General features: G+C 58.7%; 1 protein-coding gene across 1 annotated transcript; it reads right to left on the bottom strand.

Annotated features, from left to right (window-relative positions):
* Positions 1-18,889: 18,889 nt before the first annotated feature.
* On the bottom strand, positions 18,890-20,326 carry LOC124734719 (actin cytoskeleton-regulatory complex protein pan1-like). The gene is made up of 2 exons (XM_047248553.1): positions 19,953-20,326; positions 18,890-19,307 (listed from the first exon to the last, which is right to left on the bottom strand). The coding sequence occupies exons 1-2, from the start codon at positions 20,324-20,326 to the stop codon at positions 18,890-18,892; spliced, it is 792 nt and encodes a 263-aa protein (XP_047104509.1).
* Between the last annotated feature and the right edge of the window lie 6,995 nt (positions 20,327-27,321).

Below are 27,321 nucleotides of genomic sequence, written 5' to 3'. Positions count from 1 at the left end.
GCGCACCCGCGCACCTCTGAGATGGTGACGGCCGCCATCAAGAGTCTGAAGGAGCGCGGCGGGTCGTCGCTGCAGGCGATCAAGAAGTACATAGCCGCGCACTACAAGCTGGACGCGGAGAAGCTGGCGCCGTTTATCAAGAAGTACCTCAAGTCGGCCGTCGTGGCGGGCGAGCTGGTGCAGACGAAGGGGAAGGGCGCGTCCGGCTCGTTCAAGCTTGCCGGCGCCGGCGGCGGGGGGGCGGCCGAGGGCGGCAAGGCTCGTGCTGGCGGTGCCAAGAAGAAGCGCGCCGCTCCGGCCAGCAAGGAGAAGAAGGGCGCCCGTGCGGCCGGCGCAAAGAAGGCTGGTGGCGTGAAGGCGGCGACCGGTCGGAAGGCGGGCGCCGCCAAGAAGGCGTCTGCGGCGTCGGCCGCTCCCGCGGGTGCGAAGAAGGCGGCTGCGGCCAAGCCGGCCAAGGCCAAGTCGCCGTCGAAGGCGAAGAAGGCCGCCAAGGTTCCGACGAAGAAGCCGAAGGCGCCGCGCCCGAAGAAGGCGACGACGCCGTCTAAGGCGAAGGCTTCGCCCAAGAAGAAGAAGTAGAGTAGAGTAGAGGAGAAAGAGATGGGAAAGGAAGGGTTTGGCGCTTGACCCCGTCGTCCCCACCCCCCGTCGTCGTCTAGTGGCGCGCAAGAGACGCGCGGCCCAAAACGGCCCTTCTCAGGGCCATCAAAGCACGTCGGGGAAGGTTTTGATTGTCGTGTTGCGTTTGGTGTGGGTGTCTGTCTGTATGCCCGTGGGGATGCTGTTTGCGTGCCGTGGTGGTTTGATTGCGGGGGTCGGTGGCGGGTGTGGGCGGCGGTAGCGGTAAGCGGTGTTGTTGTTGTCGTGGTTGATTGTCGCCGTGTTTGTGGCGGCGGCCGACGGTTGGTTTTCTGTCACGTTGTTTTGTTTGAATACGTTGGTTGGCTTGCCTGCGTTCGTTCTTCTCGGATGTGTGTCTTGTCTAGTCGTGTCTGGTCTTTGTTTTGTTTCTTTGTGTGTGTTATGTTTTGCAACGGGGGGCACGTTGAGATGTGGAAGGAGTCGGCGGGGATTTCGGTGGCGTGTAGAGCGAGCGAGCGCGCCTGCCTGGCCGTTGGCCGTCGGAGTGGAGTGCGGGTTTTTTTTGTTTTCGAAACGAAAGCGGCGGCCGGCCAGCCACCCGTGCGGTGTGACGTCGGCCGTTGGGTATTGTGCGCTTTGAGCGCCGGGGAGGGATGATGTGTGATTGTTGCGCGCTGCTAGCAGGCAGGCAGAGTGAGCGGGTGTGTGTGGCGGACGGACGGGAAGTGGTGGTTTTTGTTTTTGGGTTGCGGGGCGAGAGGCAGGCGACCGACAAAGTTTGCTCGCGACGGAGAGATGTTAGTGGCCCTGAAAAGGGCCGTTTTTGTTTGTGCGGTGCGGTGCCGCGGCGCGGTTTAGGCGCGCTCGCCGCGGATGCGGCGCGCGAGCTGGATGTCCTTGGGCATGATGGTGACGCGCTTGGCGTGGATTGCGCACAGGTTGGTGTCTTCGAAGAGGCCGACGAGGTAGGCCTCGCTGGCCTCCTGCAGGGCCATGACTGCGGAGCTCTGGAAGCGCAGGTCGGTCTTGAAGTCCTGGGCGATCTCGCGCACTAGGCGCTGGAATGGCAGCTTGCGGATGAGCAGCTCTGTGCTCTTCTGGTAGCGCCTGATTTCTCGCAGGGCGACGGTGCCCGGCCTGTAGCGGTGGGGCTTCTTGACGCCTCCGGTGGCGGGCGCGCTCTTCCTCGCCGCCTTGGTGGCGAGCTGTTTGCGCGGCGCCTTTCCGCCGGTGGACTTGCGGGCCGTTTGCTTTGTGCGGGCCATGGCGGTAGCGTTGGCGGTAGCGGAGCGGCGTGCGTGGAGGTTAGGTGCGGCGCGGCGTCCGGTGCTGCCTTGACAACGGGCCCGCGCGCCTCCGTGCTGCGCTTATATGCCCTCGGTTGCGCGTGGTGGGGGGAGGGCGGGCCAGAGTCTATATAGGGGGGCGGCGGGCGCGCTGGGCGCAGACCGTAGCCGACTCGCCAGCCGCTGCAGCTGCTGTTTGTGCACGTTTTGCTTTGCCCGAGGAAGGAAGGATGACAGGCCGCGGCAAGGGAGGAAAGGGGCTCGGCAAGGGTGGCGCCAAGCGGCACCGCAAGGTGTTGCGCGACAACATCCAGGGCATCACGAAGCCCGCCATCCGCCGCCTGGCTCGCAGGGGCGGCGTGAAGCGCATCTCTGGTCTGATCTACGAGGAGACCCGCGGGGTGCTGAAGGTGTTCCTGGAGAACGTGATCCGCGACGCGGTGACGTACACTGAGCACGCCAAGCGCAAGACTGTGACGGCCATGGACGTGGTGTACGCCCTGAAGAGGCAGGGGCGCACCCTGTACGGTTTCGGCGGTTAGGCTGCGTCGCAGCGGGCGCTGGCCTTCCCGCGGCCGTGCTTGTGGGTGGGAGAGACTAGAAAACGGCCCTTTTCAGGGCCACCACACTGTTCGGAAGTTGAAAAGTGCGAAAGAGTCTGTGTTGTTGTTGTTGTTGTTGCTGCGTGTGTGTGCGCTGTGTTGTTCGTTTGTTTGTTTGTTTGTTTGTTTGTTTGTTTCTTTCTTTCTTTCCGTTTGAGCGACGTGATGTGGCTGGGAGGGGAGAAGGAAAGGAAACGTGTCATGTGGCTGGCTGTGTGTGGAGCTGCTTCGTTTGTGTTTGTTATTGTGTGTCTTTGTATCGATCGCGACGGAGATGGCGGGCTGTGTGTTGTTGTGCGAGAGAGGCGGTAATTATTTGCTTGCGTGGTTTGGCTCTGTGTGTTTGCGGCGGCGTTGGGGTTTCCGAGGCAAGGCGTGTGGGCATAGGCGGCCGGATCAGCTGTTTCGTTCGTGTCGACGGCCGTTGCGCGCGGGAGTGGAGGGCGGTGTGTCGACACGCCTCCCTTTAACAATGGTCATTATTGCTGCCGTTGTCGTTTGGAAGGCGACTCTGCGACCGTGCAAAAGTGTGTGTGTGTGTGTGTGTGTGTGTGTGTGTGTGTGTGTGTGCGGGCTGTGTGGACGACAAGATGGCGGACGTGCGCCGGCGGCGGCTGTGCTGTGAAAGTGCAAAGTTGAAACAAAACAAGGTGCGGCGAGGACGACTGAAATTTTGCTTTGGACGTAGGTTTGTGTGGTGGCCCTGAAAAGGGCCGATTGTTGTGGGCCGGGCCGAGCCGAGCCGGCAAAGCGCGTTGCGTGCAGGGGAGCACGCGGCGCTGCGATTGCCTGGCCTCCTTTAGGCCTTCTTCTCGGTCTTCTTTGGCAGCAGGACGGCCTGGATGTTGGGTAGGACACCACCCTGTGCGATGGTGACGCCCGACAGGAGCTTGTTGAGCTCCTCGTCGTTGCGGATGGCAAGCTGCAGGTGGCGCGGGATGATGCGCGTCTTCTTGTTGTCGCGGGCCGCGTTTCCGGCCAGCTCGAGCACCTCAGCCGCGAGGTACTCCATGACGGCGGCGAGGTAGACGGGCGCCCCGGCGCCGACGCGCTCTGCGTAGTTTCCCTTGCGCAGGAGGCGGTGGATTCTGCCGACCGGGAACTGGAGCCCAGCCCTGCTTGAGCGGGACTTTGACTTGCCCTTGACTTTGCCTCCCTTTCCGCGTCCGGACATGGCGATGGGCTAGCGACGGTGCACACGAGAAGGAAACGAAAACGACCGGTGCGAGCGGCAGCGAGTCGAGCAGCGGAGTGCGTGCCGGCGCAGCCGGGGTGGGGGTGCTTTATGGGCTCGGGTGCGGCGGCCGGTTGCGCGCGCGCCCCATTGGTCGGCGGCCGCAACAGGGCGAGCTGGTAAAGGTGCGGCGGCGGCTGGCGGCGGGTGCCACTGTGTGGGGAGACGCTGACTAGAGCGGAGCGCTTGCTACTGGTGTTGCTGCTGCCGCCGTACGTTGGTTCGAGATGCCGCCCAAGACTAGCGGGAAGGCCGCCAAGAAGGCTGGCAAGGCGCAGAAGAACATTTCGAAGGGCGACAAGAAGAAGAAGCGCAAGAGGAAGGAGAGCTATGCCATCTACATCTACAAGGTGCTGAAGCAGGTGCACCCTGACACGGGCATCTCGTCGAAGGCGATGAGCATCATGAACAGCTTCGTGAACGACATTTTCGAGCGCATTGCGGCCGAGGCTTCTCGCCTGGCGCACTACAACAAGCGCTCGACCATCACGTCCCGCGAGATCCAGACCGCTGTGCGGCTGTTGCTGCCTGGCGAGCTGGCCAAGCACGCCGTGAGCGAGGGCACGAAGGCGGTGACCAAGTACACGAGCTCCAAGTAAGGAGGTGGCTCTGGAACGGAAGGAAGGATGGAGAGAGAATGCTCCTCCGTTGCGAGAGCGGCAAAACGGCCCTTTTCAGGGCCACCAACTTGCCTTTTGCGGGAAGGGCGGAATTGTTGTTGTTGTTTGTGTGGACGGCTGTGATGTATGTGTGCATTTTGATTGTGGGTGGGGGGGCGCGTCAAAGCGTGTTGCGCGGGGTACGGCCACGAGGTTGGTCGCCGTGGCGTGGAATGGTGGCACGCCTCGTTGGCGTGGTTTTTGACCCATTTGGTGTTGTTGGTGTGTGTGTTACCTGTCTGCGAGGGGGGACAGTGCGATCGCCGACTTTTGTGTCACCGTAACGACGGCCGTTTGCGGGTTTGTTTTTTGCACATCATACATGGCGAGGGTGAAATGTGAAATGTTGTTTTTTTTTGTGGTTTTTGTTTGCCGCCCACTATTCCCTTTGCTGTACGCCGAGTTTGACAATGGTGCGACGTAACTGCAGCGTGGAGGTGTGTGAGTGACGTTGAAATGAACGTGCCATGAAGACGCATTGTTGTTGCATTGTACTGTACGTGTACGGCGACACGCACGATGATGTACCATTCGACTCTGATTTTTGATAGCCGTGTCTGACTGATTGCGTACGACGCACGCACACCGATGTCGTCATTCAAGATGCACGCGTGTCCAGTGCAGTACAGTAAGCGCGACGCTAGACGACGGCGGCGGCGGCGGCGGCCGTTTTTGGCGAATGTCTGTACACGTGTTTGTCTGTGTCCATCCGGTATGTATTTGTTTGTTTGAAAGTGTTTTGTGTGTCGGTGACGTGGTCCGATCCGTCGCCCCCCTGAGTAACTGTCGATCGGCGCGATAGACCGGCGTCACGCAACTGAACCGAAGTCGTGGGCACACCCGTCATACTGTTGTACACCGTCGCGCTGAGAACGGTAACGACAGGTTGACTTTGATCGGTCGAATGTCTGGGCAGAACGTGAGGAAGGAGGCAAGAGTGCAGGAGGAAAGGACAGAGGGGGGGGGGGGCAAAAGAGAGAGGAAGGGAAAAAGGGGAGAAACGCATTCGTAGAGCAACGGAACGTTCCCGTGTCGGAGGCGTATTGGAGCCGCACTGAAATGCGTTTAACGGCGGCGCGGCTGCAAGTGTCTGCCGTGGTGAACGTTACCTTTGACGGCTGCATTGGCCTTTGCTTTTTGCTTTTGCTTTCGCTTTCGCTTTCCCGGTTGTACGTAACGTTTGTTGGTATGGTTGGTTCTGAGGAAGAGTGTGTGACAGTGCCGTGCCGTCCATGTTCGTGTGCCCTCCCATTGTGTGTATGCTATTGTCTGTGTACTTGAATGATGTATGTAGGTGTTAGTGGACGTGTTTTACCAGTGGGGGGAAATGGATCGTCGATAGTTGGCGTCACTCTGTCACGGTCGAGATGACGCACCCTCCGTACAGAAAGGTGTCGGGAAAGTGTGTGTGTGTGTGTGTGTGTGTGTGTGTGTGTGTGTGTGTGTGTGTGTGTGCGTGCGTGCGTCCGTGAATTGGCAGTGTTTGGAGGTGGGCGTGCCCTGCATGTGGCCCGGAAGGCTGTTCGTTTGGCGGTAGTGTTGTGTGGACAGGGGAGGGGCATGCGTAACGCTGCTGGCATGGCATTTCGGGAGATGGGAGGGGGCAAACGAGGAAACGAGGAGCGGCGGCCAAAGACGGGACGGGGAGGGGCGCGGTGTGGGTGGCTTGCGCCTGTGCTCGGCGTTGTGGTTTGTGCAAAAGAGGAGGAGAAAAACAATGAGTTGCCAGGGAGGGGAGCGGTGTTGTGTTGTGGTTGTCGTGGTGTAGCCGCAGACGCGGCTGTCAGTGAACGTGGCGAGACGGACGGATGCGCGGAGGGGCGGGGGCGGCGCATTTCGCCGGTGCCGTGCCGTGCCGTGCCATGCCATGCCTGAAAGCCGCGTGGTCGCTGTGTTGTTGGTGGCGTGGGGGCGAGGAGAGTACCGTACGGGTGTGCTTGTGCGCCGGAAATGGCACACTGCGCCTGCCCGTCTTGGAGGCTGATGGCTGTGGTGTGGAAATGGGGCGCGGTGATGTTGAAGCAGTTGAAGAACAGAAAAGAAACCAAGAAGAAAACGGAAGGCGTGATGCGGCGGTGGTGGTGAGAGCGGGAAAAACAAAACAAAACAAAAAAAAAGAAAGAAAAAAAAACAACAAGAAAAAAGAAGGAAAAACAACAAGAAACAAAAAAAGAAAACAAAAAGTCTATCAATATTAAAATGTAAATGGAAATGGAAATGGAAATGGACCCAGGTATAACCTCCCTGCACAAATAGCAGAGAGTCCGATGATAATAAAAATGTGCCAGAATGTTAACGTCCCTACAAAACAAACCCAACGATAATATTAATGAAAGAATGAACCGTATGTAACATTGCAACAGACATAATGGAACCTGATAAATTGTATAAGGGCAGCAGCGTTGACCTTTGGCCCTGTATTCAGAATAAAAAGAGCCAAAGATCGTTACCCCAATGAAAAAGACACTGAAACACGTATGTAACATAGCAGCGATGGCGAGACATTGTAGCATCTGTGACCAGAGAGTTTGCGCTGGACCGCGCGAGTGTTGCGAGCGGTTCTCAGTCAGTCAGTCAGTCAGTCAGTCAGTCAGTCAGTCGTTGCGAGTCTGTAGCTCTGTCTAGTTGAGGGCTGTACTCTGTCAGTAGTCGTCGCGTGCAGTACGCTAATAGTCGTCATGCAGAGCGGTCGGTCAGTAGTAGCAGCCGAGTGCGGTTGTGTGATGTAGGCGGTCGGCAACACTGGTCAAGATGGTGAAGGAGGTATACTGTTAATTAATATAATCATTAGATAATGAAAAATTATATTTATTGTAATTAATTCTCCAACAAGTTCCCCAAAAATAATTTTTATTTCAAAAGCATTTTTCAAAAATGTAATGTTTTATTGAACTAAAGAGTTCGTTGCACTTCCCATTTCATTCCACTTCTTTGAAGAAAAATTTCACTAAAATCACAAAAAAAGAGAATATTATTATTTGCAATGCAGTTCCTCCAAGCGCTGCGCAACAACAAGAGCAGAAATGTGACATCCATTTATTCTGAGGTAAGACTTTAATTCTGATTGTTTTGCACAGGGCCAAAGACCGATATTTCGGCTCAATTGAAGTTTCTTGTCACTGAACGGACTTTAAATGTTGTGAAGAATTTATATTTGAGTCGGATTGCGAATTTCACATTTTTGTTGCCATTTTCAATACCTCTCATTGTGGGCGAGGTTACAATTAGCGCAATGTCCATTAGCATCCGTAAATAACATTGTCCATTATTTTAAATTTTGCGGGGAGGTTACAACACACAAAAAAAAAAAAAAAAACAAAAAAGTTGCATTTATATCCGCTCCTCAATTGTAGATACCCCTTACACAGCTGTGTGCAATGAATGAGTGCTGGCTGGTAATTAATTGCACTCCTTGGAGGGAAATGCCATAGGAAGTAGTCTTTAAAAAGTGAATGTTTTTCGTTAAAAGACAAAAGTTGCTTTAGAAAAAAGTAATAGTGGGGCTTTTGTTGTTGAACAAAATAAGTACAATGAACATACGTTATCAGATTTGCGCAATGCAGCTTCACACTACCTTTTGATTATAACACAATATACTATACATCGTCCCGAACCGTGACCAGAGTCGCGAGACGAGCAGAGCACGCCGCCGACGCCCGCTCAGTACAACCGTCCACCCGCTACTACTGTCGACCGACTACTACCTCTCCCGACTCGCGCTACAATATATATAACAACTGTTCCTGGCGACCCGGTGCGTGCCACTACTGTCGTCTGGCGCGGTCCAAGCGCCGACTAGCAACGATAAATAACTCTCTGGTCAGACAGAGATGCTGTCATGCCTCGCCATCGCTCTGGTAACGAATACATACGTGTTGCAGCGTGCGTACCACCGGAACACGCAGTGGCGGAGCCAAAGACTGTGTTGTCGAGGTCGAGTGCGAGCGGGAAGAGAGGCAGCGTCGGCACGGAGATGCAAGCGAGCGAGACGCACGGGGGCTGCGGCGTGGCGCGTTTGCGGTCGGCGCCTTTGGTGGCAACGGCCGGGACAAGCAGCGGTGTATGGTGTGGTGCGGGGCGGACAGGGGCGGCGGTGGACGGGGAGGAGGCGGCGCGACGACGGCATGGGGGCGAAAACGGGACGGGGGACGGCGGATGTTGAGAGGCGTCACGCGCGGACAGGACACAGGACACAGACACAGAGACACACAGATTGGAAAGGGAGGGTGCGCGGTAGTAGTTGGGAATGTGCGTACCGTGCGGGATGGGAGTGGGCGAGGAACACGGTCGTGGCCCCTGTTTGTGGGTGCGTGTGATGACGTCGGTGTGTTGTGGGAAGGGAAGGTGCTGTGGCGGCGGCGCGTAATGGGCGTAGGCCGAAAAGAGAAAGGAACGTGGGCAGTGTGTTGGCAAGCGTCGGTTCGACTGCGACGTTGATGGGCAGGGCAAGGTTAATGGTGGTAGGAGTAGGCGTGTGGGCGCAAAAAATCTGCCGCTGCAGGCGGTGCCGTAACCGCCATGGGGCGGGAAGGAGAGAGGGCCAAAGAAAGAAAGAAAGAAGAAAACAAAATAAAAAAAAAAAAGGAGGGGGGGGGGGGCGAAAGGAAGGCAGGAAGGACAAGAGGCGAGGCGACGGCTTGCTTTGTGTATCGGTCGGTCTCTGGCTATGCTTCGTTTTCTGCAGCAGGGTCGGTGCGCGGCGTGGCTCGCGGCAGTGGGAACGCCTGGCGGCTGGACGGCCAGCAATGCGGTTGGATGGGCGGCCACAGCACCGCACCTGTGCCCGAGGAGGAGACGCTGGCGGCGGGCCCTGAGGTGAGGCCGGCTCGGCTCGGCTGGGGCTGTGGATGTGTAGGTGTGCGCCGCTGCTGCAACAACGAGTAAAACGCGAGAAGAAGGGATGGCGGTAGAGAGAAAAAAAAAAAAAAGGTCGTGTTGTGTTGATGCGCAGGCAGACGCGTACAGAGAGACGAGCCCGGTCTGCAGCAGGGTGTGGCCGTGCCGAGTGCAGAGCAGCGGCGGCTCGGTTCGGTTCGGTTCGGCCCGGCGGGCCGCGCTGTTGTCGCGGACGTGAGCGCCCCCTGGCGGGTGGCCGGAGGCGGCGCGGCGTGTTGGACGTGTGGCTGGTGGCAGTGCACAATTTGCGAGTGGCTGGCGGTGTGGCGTGGCGGTTGGCGCGTCGGGCGGCGGAGAGGGAGAGAGAGGAGAGGTATGTGTTGCGGGCGCCCTTTGCTGCGCTGCGTCGTTGCGTGTGCCGTACAGGGCGGGCGCTTGTCGACTGTGTGGGCGGTGTGGCGAATTGGCGTGAAACGGCTGCCGAGAGGTGTGTGGTAGCGAGCCGGTCGGTGTCAGTGCGAAGGGGAATGTGCGTGCGTTTGGCGGTTTCGGTGTGCTTTTTGCGGCGTGAGAGTGGGAATTAGTGGGGCCGGCTGTTGTGTTTGTTCCTTGTGTCTTGTGTCGTGTAGGTAGCTTGATGGCAACGTGGAAGGACGCCGGTTTCGTTTCGAGCCTTGCGTGTGGTTGTCGACGTTGACTGGTTGGCGTGTGCCGATGCACGTGCATGTGTGGGTCGCGAGTGCGTTTTTGGCTGGCTGTGTGTGTGTGTGTGTTTTGGGGGGGAAGGGGGAGGCGGTGGTGAAAGTGCAGTCGTTGCCACGGGCGTCGTCGGGTCGGGTGGGGCTGGGGCTGTGCGTCGTGGCGGAAAGGTGGTAGGTTGCGGGAAGCGAGCCCGTCGTTGACGGTGTCGCGTGAGTTGTGAATCGAGTGGGGCGCGGGGCGCGGGGCGCGGGACAGGAGCAGCGTGCCGCTGCGTCGTGGTCGTCAGCAGAGGCTGTGCGTGTGCTTGTCCTTTTTGTGGGCGGTTCGTGCGAGGCGTTTTTGTTTTGTGTTGCCCTAGTTGTTAGTTTATTTTGTTTGTGTTTGTTATTTTGAGACGACGACTGGTTGGTGGCGTGCGCGCGAAGTGGCGGTGTGCGCTTCCCGTGTCGTTTGTGTTGTTTTTTTTTTGTTTTTGTTTTTGTGTGTTTTTTTTTGCACTGGGCCCCGGGGGGTGGGTGGGTGCGTGCGTGTGTGTCGATTGCCGGCTGGCGAAAGGTGCGCCATCGGCGGGGTGGGTCGCCGGCACGAGTAGAGGCGGCGGCGTTGTTGCTGTTGTTGTGTGGTGTTTGTTTTGTTCGGCTGTGTCGGCGAGCTGTGTTGCGGTGCGTGTGAATGGTGGTGCAAAAGTGCTGGCGTTGGGGCTGCGACTGCGACGGCGGCGAGCCGCGGGCGCGCATGATAGTGATGTTGTGAACAGCGGCTGTGTACGGTAGTGGTGTTGTTGTAGCACGACGTGCATCCGGGCCGGCGCGGAAAGCGCAGTTGCGGGCGGTTGCCCTTCGGTGCCAGCCATGTCGCGTGAGCGGCGGGTTGCTGTGGTGTCGACACGTGGTGCTCTGGGTTGTTGTGTGGTGCCCTTTGGCCGGTGGGGGTGGTTCGCGTGCGTCTCGTTCGCGCTCGGTATCTGGTCGTGGTCGTGCTGCTCCCCCGTCTGTCGGCGGTTTTCGACGTCGTCTGTACGTTTTTGTCCGTTTGCGGCGGTGCCTGCCGACGTCGTCCCGTCGCGACCTTTCAACCGAAAGTGTGGCGCCCGAAGGTGAACGAACGTAACCCTGACCTCGGCGCTTTACGCTGAGCCGAGCGAACCGAACCGAACCTAACCTGTGGTGTGGTGAGGTGAGCTCAGCCTGTGAGCCCCAAACGTCTACGTAAGGTAAGCTGTCCGGCGGCTCACGCCTCACGTTTTGAACGCTTTTTTAACCTACGTTTGACGCTTCTTAACCTAGCACTGACCCCTTAACCTAACGTGTAACGTAACCTAACGTAACCTAACCTAACCTAACCTCTGACGCCTGACGTGTTTGAATGCTTAACCTAAGTTTGACGCTTAACCTAACCCAAGTCCCCTTAACCTAACCCACGTCCACCTAACCTAACCGAACCTAACCTAGACGTGTAAACGTAATGTGTAACGCGCAACGTGTAAGGTCGGCTGTCGTGTGTGCTGACGGCAGATTGGGTTGGTCTGTAGATTCGGATTGCGGTTTGCCTCGGTCGAGGGGTTGGGTCGGAAGCGGCGAGGGGCGGCGGCGCCTGTTGCGCAGGCGGCGTCCGTTTGCGGCGGGCAATTGTTGAGAAACGGCTGTGAATGTTGGCGGGCGAGAGGAGGAGGACGGCGCGCGATGTGGCCCGACGGCTGCGGGCCGATCGGGAAACGGCGGGAGGGCGACGGAAGGCGATGGGGCGGCGGAGGCGCGTTTGCACGGCCGTCATCGCCGCACGCCTCGGCTTGTGTGGCTGTGGCGCCGGCCGCGCTGGCCGGGCTGCCGCGGCGACGGTGTGGGAGTTTTGCCGAAGGTTTGGCCATTGTGGCGGGTCGTCGGCTGGGGCTGTGGGGGCGGCATTTGGGCGGGGGCGGCGATTCTCGGCGGGCCGACCCAGGCTGTAGCGCGCGGTAGCTGCAGTTTGGCCGTGGTTTGCGGCGCTGCCGTGGCGACTGGTTGGCGACTGTGGTGTGGCTGTGTGTAGCCCCATCCTCGGTGGTTTGAAAGGCGCGGGCGGTTGTGGCGCAGCTTTGGGGCTGCTCCGCACAGGCTGTCGGACGTTGGGCGGTAGCAAGCGCGGGAGGCGCGGCGCGGCGGCGCGCAGAGTGGCGGCCGCTCTCTCGGCCGTCCGCGCCCGCCCGCGACACTGGCTGGGCCCTTGTGATTCTCTGCTCTGCTCTGCCGTGCTGTGCTGTGCTTGCGTGCCTGCCGTCCCGCTCGCTCTCGCTCTCGCTCTCGCTGTGTGTTACGCGCGTCGTCGAAATGGCAGATCAGGCGGCTACGAACGAGACTGCTGCGGCACCCGCCGCCACCGGCACTACGAAGAAGGCCAAGTCTGCGTCGTCTGCGAAGAAGCCGCGCGCCAAGCCTGCGCACCCGCGCACCTCTGAGATGGTGACGGCCGCCATCAAGAGTCTGAAGGAGCGCGGCGGGTCGTCGCTGCAGGCGATCAAGAAGTACATAGCCGCGCACTACAAGCTGGACGCGGAGAAGCTGGCGCCGTTTATCAAGAAGTACCTCAAGTCGGCCGTCGTGGCGGGCGAGCTGGTGCAGACGAAGGGGAAGGGCGCGTCCGGCTCGTTCAAGCTTGCCGGCGCCGGCGGCGGGGGGGCGGCCGAGGGCGGCAAGGCTCGTGCTGGCGGTGCCAAGAAGAAGCGCGCCGCTCCGGCCAGCAAGGAGAAGAAGGGCGCCCGTGCGGCCGGCGCAAAGAAGGCTGGTGGCGTGAAGGCGGCGACCGGTCGGAAGGCGGGCGCCGCCAAGAAGGCGTCTGCGGCGTCGGCCGCTCCCGCGGGTGCGAAGAAGGCGGCTGCGGCCAAGCCGGCCAAGGCCAAGTCGCCGTCGAAGGCGAAGAAGGCCGCCAAGGTTCCGACGAAGAAGCCGAAGGCGCCGCGCCCGAAGAAGGCGACGACGCCGTCTAAGGCGAAGGCTTCGCCCAAGAAGAAGAAGTAGAGTAGAGTAGAGGAGAAAGAGATGGGAAAGGAAGGGTTTGGCGCTTGACCCCGTCGTCCCCACCCCCCGTCGTCGTCTAGTGGCGCGCAAGAGACGCGCGGCCCAAAACGGCCCTTCTCAGGGCCATCAAAGCACGTCGGGGAAGGTTTTGATTGTCGTGTTGCGTTTGGTGTGGGTGTCTGTCTGTATGCCCGTGGGGATGCTGTTTGCGTGCCGTGGTGGTTTGATTGCGGGGGTCGGTGGCGGGTGTGGGCGGCGGTAGCGGTAAGCGGTGTTGTTGTTGTCGTGGTTGATTGTCGCCGTGTTTGTGGCGGCGGCCGACGGTTGGTTTTCTGTCACGTTGTTTTGTTTGAATACGTTGGTTGGCTTGCCTGCGTTCGTTCTTCTCGGATGTGTGTCTTGTCTAGTCGTGTCTGGTCTTTGTTTTGTTTCTTTGTGTGTGTTATGTTTTGCAACGGGGGGCACGTTGAGATGTGGAAGGAGTCGGCGGGGATTTCGGTGGCGTGTAGAGCGAGCGAGCGCGCCTGCCTGGCCGTTGGCCGTCGGAGTGGAGTGCGGGTTTTTTTTGTTTTCGAAACGAAAGCGGCGGCCGGCCAGCCACCCGTGCGGTGTGACGTCGGCCGTTGGGTATTGTGCGCTTTGAGCGCCGGGGAGGGATGATGTGTGATTGTTGCGCGCTGCTAGCAGGCAGGCAGAGTGAGCGGGTGTGTGTGGCGGACGGACGGGAAGTGGTGGTTTTTGTTTTTGGGTTGCGGGGCGAGAGGCAGGCGACCGACAAAGTTTGCTCGCGACGGAGAGATGTTAGTGGCCCTGAAAAGGGCCGTTTTTGTTTGTGCGGTGCGGTGCCGCGGCGCGGTTTAGGCGCGCTCGCCGCGGATGCGGCGCGCGAGCTGGATGTCCTTGGGCATGATGGTGACGCGCTTGGCGTGGATTGCGCACAGGTTGGTGTCTTCGAAGAGGCCGACGAGGTAGGCCTCGCTGGCCTCCTGCAGGGCCATGACTGCGGAGCTCTGGAAGCGCAGGTCGGTCTTGAAGTCCTGGGCGATCTCGCGCACTAGGCGCTGGAATGGCAGCTTGCGGATGAGCAGCTCTGTGCTCTTCTGGTAGCGCCTGATTTCTCGCAGGGCGACGGTGCCCGGCCTGTAGCGGTGGGGCTTCTTGACGCCTCCGGTGGCGGGCGCGCTCTTCCTCGCCGCCTTGGTGGCGAGCTGTTTGCGCGGCGCCTTTCCGCCGGTGGACTTGCGGGCCGTTTGCTTTGTGCGGGCCATGGCGGTAGCGTTGGCGGTAGCGGAGCGGCGTGCGTGGAGGTTAGGTGCGGCGCGGCGTCCGGTGCTGCCTTGACAACGGGCCCGCGCGCCTCCGTGCTGCGCTTATATGCCCTCGGTTGCGCGTGGTGGGGGGAGGGCGGGCCAGAGTCTATATAGGGGGGCGGCGGGCGCGCTGGGCGCAGACCGTAGCCGACTCGCCAGCCGCTGCAGCTGCTGTTTGTGCACGTTTTGCTTTGCCCGAGGAAGGAAGGATGACAGGCCGCGGCAAGGGAGGAAAGGGGCTCGGCAAGGGTGGCGCCAAGCGGCACCGCAAGGTGTTGCGCGACAACATCCAGGGCATCACGAAGCCCGCCATCCGCCGCCTGGCTCGCAGGGGCGGCGTGAAGCGCATCTCTGGTCTGATCTACGAGGAGACCCGCGGGGTGCTGAAGGTGTTCCTGGAGAACGTGATCCGCGACGCGGTGACGTACACTGAGCACGCCAAGCGCAAGACTGTGACGGCCATGGACGTGGTGTACGCCCTGAAGAGGCAGGGGCGCACCCTGTACGGTTTCGGCGGTTAGGCTGCGTCGCAGCGGGCGCTGGCCTTCCCGCGGCCGTGCTTGTGGGTGGGAGAGACTAGAAAACGGCCCTTTTCAGGGCCACCACACTGTTCGGAAGTTGAAAAGTGCGAAAGAGTCTGTGTTGTTGTTGTTGTTGTTGCTGCGTGTGTGTGCGCTGTGTTGTTCGTTTGTTTGTTTGTTTGTTTGTTTGTTTGTTTCTTTCTTTCTTTCCGTTTGAGCGACGTGATGTGGCTGGGAGGGGAGAAGGAAAGGAAACGTGTCATGTGGCTGGCTGTGTGTGGAGCTGCTTCGTTTGTGTTTGTTATTGTGTGTCTTTGTATCGATCGCGACGGAGATGGCGGGCTGTGTGTTGTTGTGCGAGAGAGGCGGTAATTATTTGCTTGCGTGGTTTGGCTCTGTGTGTTTGCGGCGGCGTTGGGGTTTCCGAGGCAAGGCGTGTGGGCATAGGCGGCCGGATCAGCTGTTTCGTTCGTGTCGACGGCCGTTGCGCGCGGGAGTGGAGGGCGGTGTGTCGACACGCCTCCCTTTAACAATGGTCATTATTGCTGCCGTTGTCGTTTGGAAGGCGACTCTGCGACCGTGCAAAATGTGTGTGTGTGTGTGTGTGTGTGTGTGTGTGTGTGTGTGTGTGTGTGCGGGCTGTGTGGACGACAAGATGGCGGACGTGCGCCGGCGGCGGCTGTGCTGTGAAAGTGCAAAGTTGAAACAAAACAAGGTGCGGCGAGGACGACTGAAATTTTGCTTTGGACGTAGGTTTGTGTGGTGGCCCTGAAAAGGGCCGATTGTTGTGGGCCGGGCCGAGCCGAGCCGGCAAAGCGCGTTGCGTGCAGGGGAGCACGCGGCGCTGCGATTGCCTGGCCTCCTTTAGGCCTTCTTCTCGGTCTTCTTTGGCAGCAGGACGGCCTGGATGTTGGGTAGGACACCACCCTGTGCGATGGTGACGCCCGACAGGAGCTTGTTGAGCTCCTCGTCGTTGCGGATGGCAAGCTGCAGGTGGCGCGGGATGATGCGCGTCTTCTTGTTGTCGCGGGCCGCGTTTCCGGCCAGCTCGAGCACCTCAGCCGCGAGGTACTCCATGACGGCGGCGAGGTAGACGGGCGCCCCGGCGCCGACGCGCTCTGCGTAGTTTCCCTTGCGCAGGAGGCGGTGGATTCTGCCGACCGGGAACTGGAGCCCAGCCCTGCTTGAGCGGGACTTTGACTTGCCCTTGACTTTGCCTCCCTTTCCGCGTCCGGACATGGCGATGGGCTAGCGACGGTGCACACGAGAAGGAAACGAAAACGACCGGTGCGAGCGGCAGCGAGTCGAGCAGCGGAGTGCGTGCCGGCGCGCGCGGCCTCCTTTCGTCTGGACTGGGTGTGGAACATCCCAGGCTATCGTGAACGTAGGGTTTACCTAGAGGCATTTCCTACCAAGGCTGCAGGGTGTGGGTGGTTGTGGTCAGCGCGTATGATATCTGGAAATCGCTGAGAGGAAGAAGTGGTGGTGAGTCTTCTGGGCTGACCTGATTATTCGATCAGGGCAACGGGCCGCCTGTAGTGGTCGTGAGGGTCATTATGTCGTCCTAACCTCCGGACGAGGGGATTGTCTGAAGTGCGGGTGGCAGTATAAAACCGGCGCGCTGCGTCTTTAAATCTCTCCCGGACGAGGGGTTCCTCAGCCGCCTGATGGAGGGGGCGATGAGGGAAATCACGTGGCACATGGTAAACTCGGCGCAAGAGCTTGTTTTGTAGTTGCTGGAGCCTCTGAATATGGGAGGGGGCAGCATTGCCCCAGACTTCACAGGCATAGTCCATAACCGGACGAACGCACGTGCGATAGATATGCAGTCCGGTGGCGACAGGGAGCGAGGAAGTTTCGTTGAGCATGGGGTACAATGCCCCAGCCCTCTGAGATGTCTTCCGGTGTACAGCGGTGACGTGAGGCTTCCATGTCAGGGTGCGATCGAGAATGACCCCGAGGTAGGTAGCAGTCGTGGTCCAGGTGATGGCCTGATTACAAAGCACCAGGGGCGGCACGTCAGGTGGGAGACGGCGAGTGAGGAGCATCGCCTGAGATTTGGTGGCGTTGAAGCCGATCCGCCAGTCGGCGGCCCAGCGCTCGAGGTCCTGCAGAGCAGCTTGCAGACGTCGGAGGACGGCGTCGATGTTGCGATGGCGCGAGAAAAGGGCCGTGTCATCAGCATAGATGGCACGACCAACCCTCGGGGAAATCGGCAGGTCAGAGGTGTAGACAGCATACAATATCGGGCCCAGAACACTCCCTTGTGGCACTCCAGCATGGACCGGGCGAACAGAGGAAGTCGTGCTGCCAACTCGGACGACAAATGTACGGCCCTCAAGGTAGGTGCCAAGTAGGCGGACGAAGCACGAAGGGATGCCGAGATGGAACAACTTGAAGAGCAGGCCGTGGTGCCAGACGGTGTCAAAGGCCTTGGACACATCAAGCAAGACAAGGCCGCAAAACTCCCGATTGTTGAACGCCAGTGTCGCCTCCTCGACGACGCGGAGCAACTGTTGAGTGGTGGAGTGGTGCTGGCGGAAGCCAAACTGTTCCCGAGGAATGATGTTGTCCTGGTGAAGCAGCCGGCCGAACCGAGAGAGGAGGATCCTCTCAAAAACTTTGCTCAGCGTCGGGAGGAGACTAATGGGGCGATAATGCTCCGGTACTGTCCTGTTTTTGCCCGGCTTCGGGACCGCCACAACGACAGCCTTCTTCCAAGCTTCTGGGTACTGCAGTTGGTGAAAGACGGCGTTGAAGAGAGCGACCACGTACAGGATGGCAATCCTGGGCAGCATGCGGAGGACTCTCCCGTCAACGTTGTCGTGCCCCGGGGCCTTCGTCTGGGGAAGCCGGCGAAGATGGTCAGTGACCTCCCTTTCCGACGTTGGCACAATGGTGGCGTCACCGTGGTCGCCGTGGAGGAAGGCATCAAGTCTGGTCTCAACTGTGCGGACGTTCTCGTTGTCGACCGGCACCGCAAGGGGCCGGAAGTTGGCCTCAAAAGTCGTCGCCAGGGCCTCGGCTTTAGCGGCGGGCGTGGAAGCAGGTCCATCGGTAGTTGTGAGCGGCGGCATGTGTGGGCGATGCCGTGTGAGGGAACGGACCAACTCCCACGTGTCGGCCCCAGGATCAACTGAGGCAAGCTTCTCCTCCCACCGGCGGATACGGTGAGCAGCAAGGGCAGCCTTGATGACGCGGCGGAGATGATTGATGCGCCGCTTCAGCACGGGCTGGCGTGTTTCATGCCAAACTCTGTTGAGACGGTTTCGTTCTCGGATAAGGTCCCTTAAGTCGGCAGGGGGTGCTGGAGCTGCCACTGAAGAAACCCGTGGAGGCGGAGTGGAGTCAGCAACAGCCGTGGTGAGAGCCGCAGTCAGGGTGTGAAGAGCAGCATTAACATCCGTGTCCAGTGGAGGTGACTCATCTGGGAGGCGTTGCAGAACAAGCTGCCGGAAGCGCGGCCAGTCGGTCTTCCGGGTGTCGAGCTTCGCCGCTGGTGGAAGCGGAGTGACATGTAGTCGAAAGAGCACCGGCAAGTGGTCGGAGCTCAAGGCGTGCAGAACGTCGGGGGTGACAAACCAGTCGACACCCTTGACGAGACAAATGTCCAAAACGTCGGGAGCAGAGCCGTTCGAAGGGTAGTGCGTCGGCTCAGCAGGTCCATACACAGAAGCTCGTGCCCTCTCAGCGGCGTGATAGAGCCGCCTCCCACTGACGTTCAGCGTCCGAGAATTCCAGAGCTGGTGCTTGGCATTCAGGTCTCCAGCGAGGAAGAGCTTGACCCCAGCACGAAGGAGAGTGTCAGCATCATGGACGGTGAGGTGGCCTCGTGGCGGCCGGTACACGGAGAGAAAGATGACCGTGCCAAGGGACGTCTCCACTGCAACGGCCGTGGCTTCACAGGAGTCCAACCTCGGCAGAGGGACACGATAGTGTCGGAGTGTCCGCTTGACATAGATGGCTGTCCCACCGCCAGCCGTCAGCCTGTCGTCGCGATAGCAGACGTAATTCGGTGCGTTCGCTCGAAGGCCAGGCTTGAGATGGGTCTCGGTGAGGAGACACACATCCACGCTGTAATCCTGGAGGAACTGCCGGAATTCGAGAAGCGCAGGAAAGAGGCCATTCGCGTTCCACGTTACAGCCGTGAAGGTCTGGTGGCGCCTAAGGTTGTGAGCCATGGCCAGCGGATGCGATCGCCGTGGCAGTGGGGAAACTTCGGAGGGCTGCATGGACTGCAGCAGTGATGGCGGTCGGCAGCTGGGCCAGAGCGGCAGAAACAGCCACGAGGGTGGCCTGGACTTCTTGCAAGACCGCGATGAAATCAGCAGCTGCAGCAGGTGGAGCAGGCCCGTCTTCAGAGCGTCGCAGAGGCTGGACAGCAGGGGCAGGAGGAGGCGTCGTCCGGCCCTGGAGGACGTCGGCGTAGCCAAGGTCCGCCCGAGCAGCAAGCAGGCGCCGCTGGGCGGGTTGCCGCGGAGGAGTAGCAGGTGGAGCAGGCGGTGGCGCAGCTCGGCGCCGCTGCTGTTGACCATCGGAGCGGGACGTCGGCCGCAAGGGAGGTAGTCCACGCTGGCGGCGGCTGGCTGCCTTGTGGACAGCGCAACCGCGGTAACTCGCAGGATGAGCCCGCTTGCACAGGGCACAGGTGGCTGGTTCGTCCCGGGACCGGGTACACTGCTGGCTGAGGTGACCCTCGCCACACTTGACACATCGGGGCCTCATGCGACAGAGGCGGGAAGTGTGGCCCGGCTCCTGGCAATTGTAGCATTGGACGAGGCCCTTCCGTGCGCGTAACTTCTCGACAGTCACCGAGAGGTCATAAAACCGGGTGACTTGGTAGATTTGCCTGTTATCAGGCGTATCAGGCAACACGATCTCCATCAAAGGGATGGGGCGCTGGGTACCAGGCATCTTCATCCGGGTGACTGCAGTAGGCGCGAAACCCATGGTGATGAGGCCGTCCTTAAAGGCGTCCGCCTTCATCTTCAGCGGGATGCCTCGCATGGCAACCTTGAGAACTTTGGGTCGTACGGTGGGGAAGGTGTAGTTTGGGATCCCACGTGCACCAACCATATCCATAACAGCCACGTAATCTTCAGTAGTGGCGACTGTCAGCTTCAGACGGTCTTCGCCGCAGTGTTTGGCGGTAAAAGCGTTCTTGAGGTTGGCTTGGAGCCAGTCCCGAAGCGTCAGATAATCATCAGGGTAGTCGATAACAATCGGCGGCAGCTTAGGGCCGGAGCGATGCGTAGCATCGTCGGCGGTCGCCGGTGGAGGCTCGTCGGGATCTTCAGAGTCGGCGCCATCCTGTAGGGCGTCGTACTGATTGGCAGTAGGCACAGGGACAACGGGCGTGCGCTGTCGTGGAGCCGCCCTCTTCTTAGGTGGTGGTTTCTTGAAGCCAGCGTCACTCGTACCAGAAGTGTGTTGGTCGTCACTGGCGGACGTGACAGCCGACCTCTTGCGCTGAAGCACCCTCTGCGGGGCGCCAGAAGCGCAGTCTTCACGGGGAGGGTCGGTAGAGTAGTCCATCTCATCGTCCTGGTCGCGCGTAGTCGTCATATACTCGTGGTCCTCCTGGGGTTGCCGGGTCGTCATAGGTGGAGCGTCCAATGGGGCCGCCGACGGCGCAGGCGCCGCCGAACGGCGATCAGACAGCTCCGGCGCGGCGGCGGCAGCTGCCGCGACCGCGCGCGCGTCACAAACGTCGTGCTCGCTCGCCATCTCGAACACGAGTCGCGTCGCGTGCGTGCGTGCGCGTGCGTGCGTGCGTGCCGGCGCAGCCGGGGTGGGGGTGCTTTATGGGCTCGGGTGCGGCGGCCGGTTGCGCGCGCGCCCCATTGGTCGGCGGCCGCAACAGGGCGAGCTGGTAAAGGTGCGGCGGCGGCTGGCGGCGGGTGCCACTGTGTGGGGAGACGCTGACTAGAGCGGAGCGCTTGCTACTGGTGTTGCTGCTGCCGCCGTACGTTGGTTCGAGATGCCGCCCAAGACTAGCGGGAAGGCCGCCAAGAAGGCTGGCAAGGCGCAGAAGAACATTTCGAAGGGCGACAAGAAGAAGAAGCGCAAGAGGAAGGAGAGCTATGCCATCTACATCTACAAGGTGCTGAAGCAGGTGCACCCTGACACGGGCATCTCGTCGAAGGCGATGAGCATCATGAACAGCTTCGTGAACGACATTTTCGAGCGCATTGCGGCCGAGGCTTCTCGCCTGGCGCACTACAACAAGCGCTCGACCATCACGTCCCGCGAGATCCAGACCGCTGTGCGGCTGTTGCTGCCTGGCGAGCTGGCCAAGCACGCCGTGAGCGAGGGCACGAAGGCGGTGACCAAGTACACGAGCTCCAAGTAAGGAGGTGGCTCTGGAACGGAAGGAAGGATGGAGAGAGAATGCTCCTCCGTTGCGAGAGCGGCAAAACGGCCCTTTTCAGGGCCACCAACTTGCCTTTTGCGGGAAGGGCGGAATTGTTGTTGTTGTTTGTGTGGACGGCTGTGATGTATGTGTGCATTTTGATTGTGGGTGGGGGGGCGCGTCAAAGCGTGTTGCGCGGGGTACGGCCACGAGGTTGGTCGCCGTGGCGTGGAATGGTGGCACGCCTCGTTGGCGTGGTTTTTGACCCATTTGGTGTTGTTGGTGTGTGTGTTACCTGTCTGCGAGGGGGGACAGTGCGATCGCCGACTTTTGTGTCACCGTAACGACGGCCGTTTGCGGGTTTGTTTTTTGCACATCATACATGGCGAGGGTGAAATGTGAAATGTTGTTTTTTTTTGTGGTTTTTGTTTGCCGCCCACTATTCCCTTTGCTGTACGCCGAGTTTGACAATGGTGCGACGTAACTGCAGCGTGGAGGTGTGTGAGTGACGTTGAAATGAACGTGCCATGAAGACGCATTGTTGTTGCATTGTACTGTACGTGTACGGCGACACGCACGATGATGTACCATTCGACTCTGATTTTTGATAGCCGTGTCTGACTGATTGCGTACGACGCACGCACACCGATGTCGTCATTCAAGATGCACGCGTGTCCAGTGCAGTACAGTAAGCGCGACGCTAGACGACGGCGGCGGCGGCGGCGGCCGTTTTTGGCGAATGTCTGTACACGTGTTTGTCTGTGTCCATCCGGTATGTATTTGTTTGTTTGAAAGTGTTTTGTGTGTCGGTGACGTGGTCCGATCCGTCGCCCCCCTGAGTAACTGTCGATCGGCGCGATAGACCGGCGTCACGCAACTGAACCGAAGTCGTGGGCACACCCGTCATACTGTTGTACACCGTCGCGCTGAGAACGGTAACGACAGGTTGACTTTGATCGGTCGAATGTCTGGGCAGAACGTGAGGAAGGAGGCAAGAGTGCAGGAGGAAAGGACAGAGGGGGGGGGGGCAAAAGAGAGAGGAAGGGAAAAAGGGGAGAAACGCATTCGTAGAGCAACGGAACGTTCCCGTGTCGGAGGCGTATTGGAGCCGCACTGAAATGCGTTTAACGGCGGCGCGGCTGCAAGTGTCTGCCGTGGTGAACGTTACCTTTGACGGCTGCATTGGCCTTTGCTTTTTGCTTTTGCTTTCGCTTTCGCTTTCCCGGTTGTACGTAACGTTTGTTGGTATGGTTGGTTCTGAGGAAGAGTGTGTGACAGTGCCGTGCCGTCCATGTTCGTGTGCCCTCCCATTGTGTGTATGCTATTGTCTGTGTACTTGAATGATGTATGTAGGTGTTAGTGGACGTGTTTTACCAGTGGGGGGAAATGGATCGTCGATAGTTGGCGTCACTCTGTCACGGTCGAGATGACGCACCCTCCGTACAGAAAGGTGTCGGGAAAGTGTGTGTGTGTGTGTGTGTGTGTGTGTGTGTGTGTGTGTGTGTGTGTGTGTGTGCGTGCGTGCGTCCGTGAATTGGCAGTGTTTGGAGGTGGGCGTGCCCTGCATGTGGCCCGGAAGGCTGTTCGTTTGGCGGTAGTGTTGTGTGGACAGGGGAGGGGCATGCGTAACGCTGCTGGCATGGCATTTCGGGAGATGGGAGGGGGCAAACGAGGAAACGAGGAGCGGCGGCCAAAGACGGGACGGGGAGGGGCGCGGTGTGGGTGGCTTGCGCCTGTGCTCGGCGTTGTGGTTTGTGCAAAAGAGGAGGAGAAAAACAATGAGTTGCCAGGGAGGGGAGCGGTGTTGTGTTGTGGTTGTCGTGGTGTAGCCGCAGACGCGGCTGTCAGTGAACGTGGCGAGACGGACGGATGCGCGGAGGGGCGGGGGCGGCGCATTTCGCCGGTGCCGTGCCGTGCCGTGCCATGCCATGCCTGAAAGCCGCGTGGTCGCTGTGTTGTTGGTGGCGTGGGGGCGAGGAGAGTACCGTACGGGTGTGCTTGTGCGCCGGAAATGGCACACTGCGCCTGCCCGTCTTGGAGGCTGATGGCTGTGGTGTGGAAATGGGGCGCGGTGATGTTGAAGCAGTTGAAGAACAGAAAAGAAACCAAGAAGAAAACGGAAGGCGTGATGCGGCGGTGGTGGTGAGAGCGGGAAAAACAAAACAAAACAAAAAAAAAGAAAGAAAAAAAAACAACAAGAAAAAAGAAGGAAAAACAACAAGAAACAAAAAAAGAAAACAAAAAGTCTATCAATATTAAAATGTAAATGGAAATGGAAATGGAAATGGACCCAGGTATAACCTCCCTGCACAAATAGCAGAGAGTCCGATGATAATAAAAATGTGCCAGAATGTTAACGTCCCTACAAAACAAACCCAACGATAATATTAATGAAAGAATGAACCGTATGTAACATTGCAACAGACATAATGGAACCTGATAAATTGTATAAGGGCAGCAGCGTTGACCTTTGGCCCTGTATTCAGAATAAAAAGAGCCAAAGATCGTTACCCCAATGAAAAAGACACTGAAACACGTATGTAACATAGCAGCGATGGCGAGACATTGTAGCATCTGTGACCAGAGAGTTTGCGCTGGACCGCGCGAGTGTTGCGAGCGGTTCTCAGTCAGTCAGTCAGTCAGTCAGTCAGTCAGTCAGTCGTTGCGAGTCTGTAGCTCTGTCTAGTTGAGGGCTGTACTCTGTCAGTAGTCGTCGCGTGCAGTACGCTAATAGTCGTCATGCAGAGCGGTCGGTCAGTAGTAGCAGCCGAGTGCGGTTGTGTGATGTAGGCGGTCGGCAACACTGGTCAAGATGGTGAAGGAGGTATACTGTTAATTAATATAATCATTAGATAATGAAAAATTATATTTATTGTAATTAATTCTCCAACAAGTTCCCCAAAAATAATTTTTATTTCAAAAGCATTTTTCAAAAATGTAATGTTTTATTGAACTAAAGAGTTCGTTGCACTTCCCATTTCATTCCACTTCTTTGAAGAAAAATTTCACTAAAATCACAAAAAAAGAGAATATTATTATTTGCAATGCAGTTCCTCCAAGCGCTGCGCAACAACAAGAGCAGAAATGTGACATCCATTTATTCTGAGGTAAGACTTTAATTCTGATTGTTTTGCACAGGGCCAAAGACCGATATTTCGGCTCAATTGAAGTTTCTTGTCACTGAACGGACTTTAAATGTTGTGAAGAATTTATATTTGAGTCGGATTGCGAATTTCACATTTTTGTTGCCATTTTCAATACCTCTCATTGTGGGCGAGGTTACAATTAGCGCAATGTCCATTAGCATCCGTAAATAACATTGTCCATTATTTTAAATTTTGCGGGGAGGTTACAACACACAAAAAAAAAAAAAAAAACAAAAAAGTTGCATTTATATCCGCTCCTCAATTGTAGATACCCCTTACACAGCTGTGTGCAATGAATGAGTGCTGGCTGGTAATTAATTGCACTCCTTGGAGGGAAATGCCATAGGAAGTAGTCTTTAAAAAGTGAATGTTTTTCGTTAAAAGACAAAAGTTGCTTTAGAAAAAAGTAATAGTGGGGCTTTTGTTGTTGAACAAAATAAGTACAATGAACATACGTTATCAGATTTGCGCAATGCAGCTTCACACTACCTTTTGATTATAACACAATATACTATACATCGTCCCGAACCGTGACCAGAGTCGCGAGACGAGCAGAGCACGCCGCCGACGCCCGCTCAGTACAACCGTCCACCCGCTACTACTGTCGACCGACTACTACCTCTCCCGACTCGCGCTACAATATATATAACAACTGTTCCTGGCGACCCGGTGCGTGCCACTACTGTCGTCTGGCGCGGTCCAAGCGCCGACTAGCAACGATAAATAACTCTCTGGTCAGACAGAGATGCTGTCATGCCTCGCCATCGCTCTGGTAACGAATACATACGTGTTGCAGCGTGCGTACCACCGGAACACGCAGTGGCGGAGCCAAAGACTGTGTTGTCGAGGTCGAGTGCGAGCGGGAAGAGAGGCAGCGTCGGCACGGAGATGCAAGCGAGCGAGACGCACGGGGGCTGCGGCGTGGCGCGTTTGCGGTCGGCGCCTTTGGTGGCAACGGCCGGGACAAGCAGCGGTGTATGGTGTGGTGCGGGGCGGACAGGGGCGGCGGTGGACGGGGAGGAGGCGGCGCGACGACGGCATGGGGGCGAAAACGGGACGGGGGACGGCGGATGTTGAGAGGCGTCACGCGCGGACAGGACACAGGACACAGACACAGAGACACACAGATTGGAAAGGGAGGGTGCGCGGTAGTAGTTGGGAATGTGCGTACCGTGCGGGATGGGAGTGGGCGAGGAACACGGTCGTGGCCCCTGTTTGTGGGTGCGTGTGATGACGTCGGTGTGTTGTGGGAAGGGAAGGTGCTGTGGCGGCGGCGCGTAATGGGCGTAGGCCGAAAAGAGAAAGGAACGTGGGCAGTGTGTTGGCAAGCGTCGGTTCGACTGCGACGTTGATGGGCAGGGCAAGGTTAATGGTGGTAGGAGTAGGCGTGTGGGCGCAAAAAATCTGCCGCTGCAGGCGGTGCCGTAACCGCCATGGGGCGGGAAGGAGAGAGGGCCAAAGAAAGAAAGAAAGAAGAAAACAAAATAAAAAAAAAAAAGGAGGGGGGGGGGGGGGCGAAAGGAAGGCAGGAAGGACAAGAGGCGAGGCGACGGCTTGCTTTGTGTATCGGTCGGTCTCTGGCTATGCTTCGTTTTCTGCAGCAGGGTCGGTGCGCGGCGTGGCTCGCGGCAGTGGGAACGCCTGGCGGCTGGACGGCCAGCAATGCGGTTGGATGGGCGGCCACAGCACCGCACCTGTGCCCGAGGAGGAGACGCTGGCGGCGGGCCCTGAGGTGAGGCCGGCTCGGCTCGGCTGGGGCTGTGGATGTGTAGGTGTGCGCCGCTGCTGCAACAACGAGTAAAACGCGAGAAGAAGGGATGGCGGTAGAGAGAAAAAAAAAAAAAAGGTCGTGTTGTGTTGATGCGCAGGCAGACGCGTACAGAGAGACGAGCCCGGTCTGCAGCAGGGTGTGGCCGTGCCGAGTGCAGAGCAGCGGCGGCTCGGTTCGGTTCGGTTCGGCCCGGCGGGCCGCGCTGTTGTCGCGGACGTGAGCGCCCCCTGGCGGGTGGCCGGAGGCGGCGCGGCGTGTTGGACGTGTGGCTGGTGGCAGTGCACAATTTGCGAGTGGCTGGCGGTGTGGCGTGGCGGTTGGCGCGTCGGGCGGCGGAGAGGGAGAGAGAGGAGAGGTATGTGTTGCGGGCGCCCTTTGCTGCGCTGCGTCGTTGCGTGTGCCGTACAGGGCGGGCGCTTGTCGACTGTGTGGGCGGTGTGGCGAATTGGCGTGAAACGGCTGCCGAGAGGTGTGTGGTAGCGAGCCGGTCGGTGTCAGTGCGAAGGGGAATGTGCGTGCGTTTGGCGGTTTCGGTGTGCTTTTTGCGGCGTGAGAGTGGGAATTAGTGGGGCCGGCTGTTGTGTTTGTTCCTTGTGTCTTGTGTCGTGTAGGTAGCTTGATGGCAACGTGGAAGGACGCCGGTTTCGTTTCGAGCCTTGCGTGTGGTTGTCGACGTTGACTGGTTGGCGTGTGCCGATGCACGTGCATGTGTGGGTCGCGAGTGCGTTTTTGGCTGGCTGTGTGTGTGTGTGTGTTTTGGGGGGGAAGGGGGAGGCGGTGGTGAAAGTGCAGTCGTTGCCACGGGCGTCGTCGGGTCGGGTGGGGCTGGGGCTGTGCGTCGTGGCGGAAAGGTGGTAGGTTGCGGGAAGCGAGCCCGTCGTTGACGGTGTCGCGTGAGTTGTGAATCGAGTGGGGCGCGGGGCGCGGGGCGCGGGACAGGAGCAGCGTGCCGCTGCGTCGTGGTCGTCAGCAGAGGCTGTGCGTGTGCTTGTCCTTTTTGTGGGCGGTTCGTGCGAGGCGTTTTTGTTTTGTGTTGCCCTAGTTGTTAGTTTATTTTGTTTGTGTTTGTTATTTTGAGACGACGACTGGTTGGTGGCGTGCGCGCGAAGTGGCGGTGTGCGCTTCCCGTGTCGTTTGTGTTGTTTTTTTTTTGTTTTTGTTTTTGTGTGTTTTTTTTTGCACTGGGCCCCGGGGGGTGGGTGGGTGCGTGCGTGTGTGTCGATTGCCGGCTGGCGAAAGGTGCGCCATCGGCGGGGTGGGTCGCCGGCACGAGTAGAGGCGGCGGCGTTGTTGCTGTTGTTGTGTGGTGTTTGTTTTGTTCGGCTGT

The sequence above is a fragment of the Schistocerca piceifrons genome, unplaced genomic scaffold (genome assembly GCF_021461385.2).
Source record: "Schistocerca piceifrons isolate TAMUIC-IGC-003096 unplaced genomic scaffold, iqSchPice1.1 HiC_scaffold_1569, whole genome shotgun sequence".
NCBI lineage: Eukaryota > Metazoa > Arthropoda > Insecta > Orthoptera > Acrididae > Schistocerca > Schistocerca piceifrons.
This window is presented reverse-complemented; position numbering and strand designations above follow the sequence as displayed.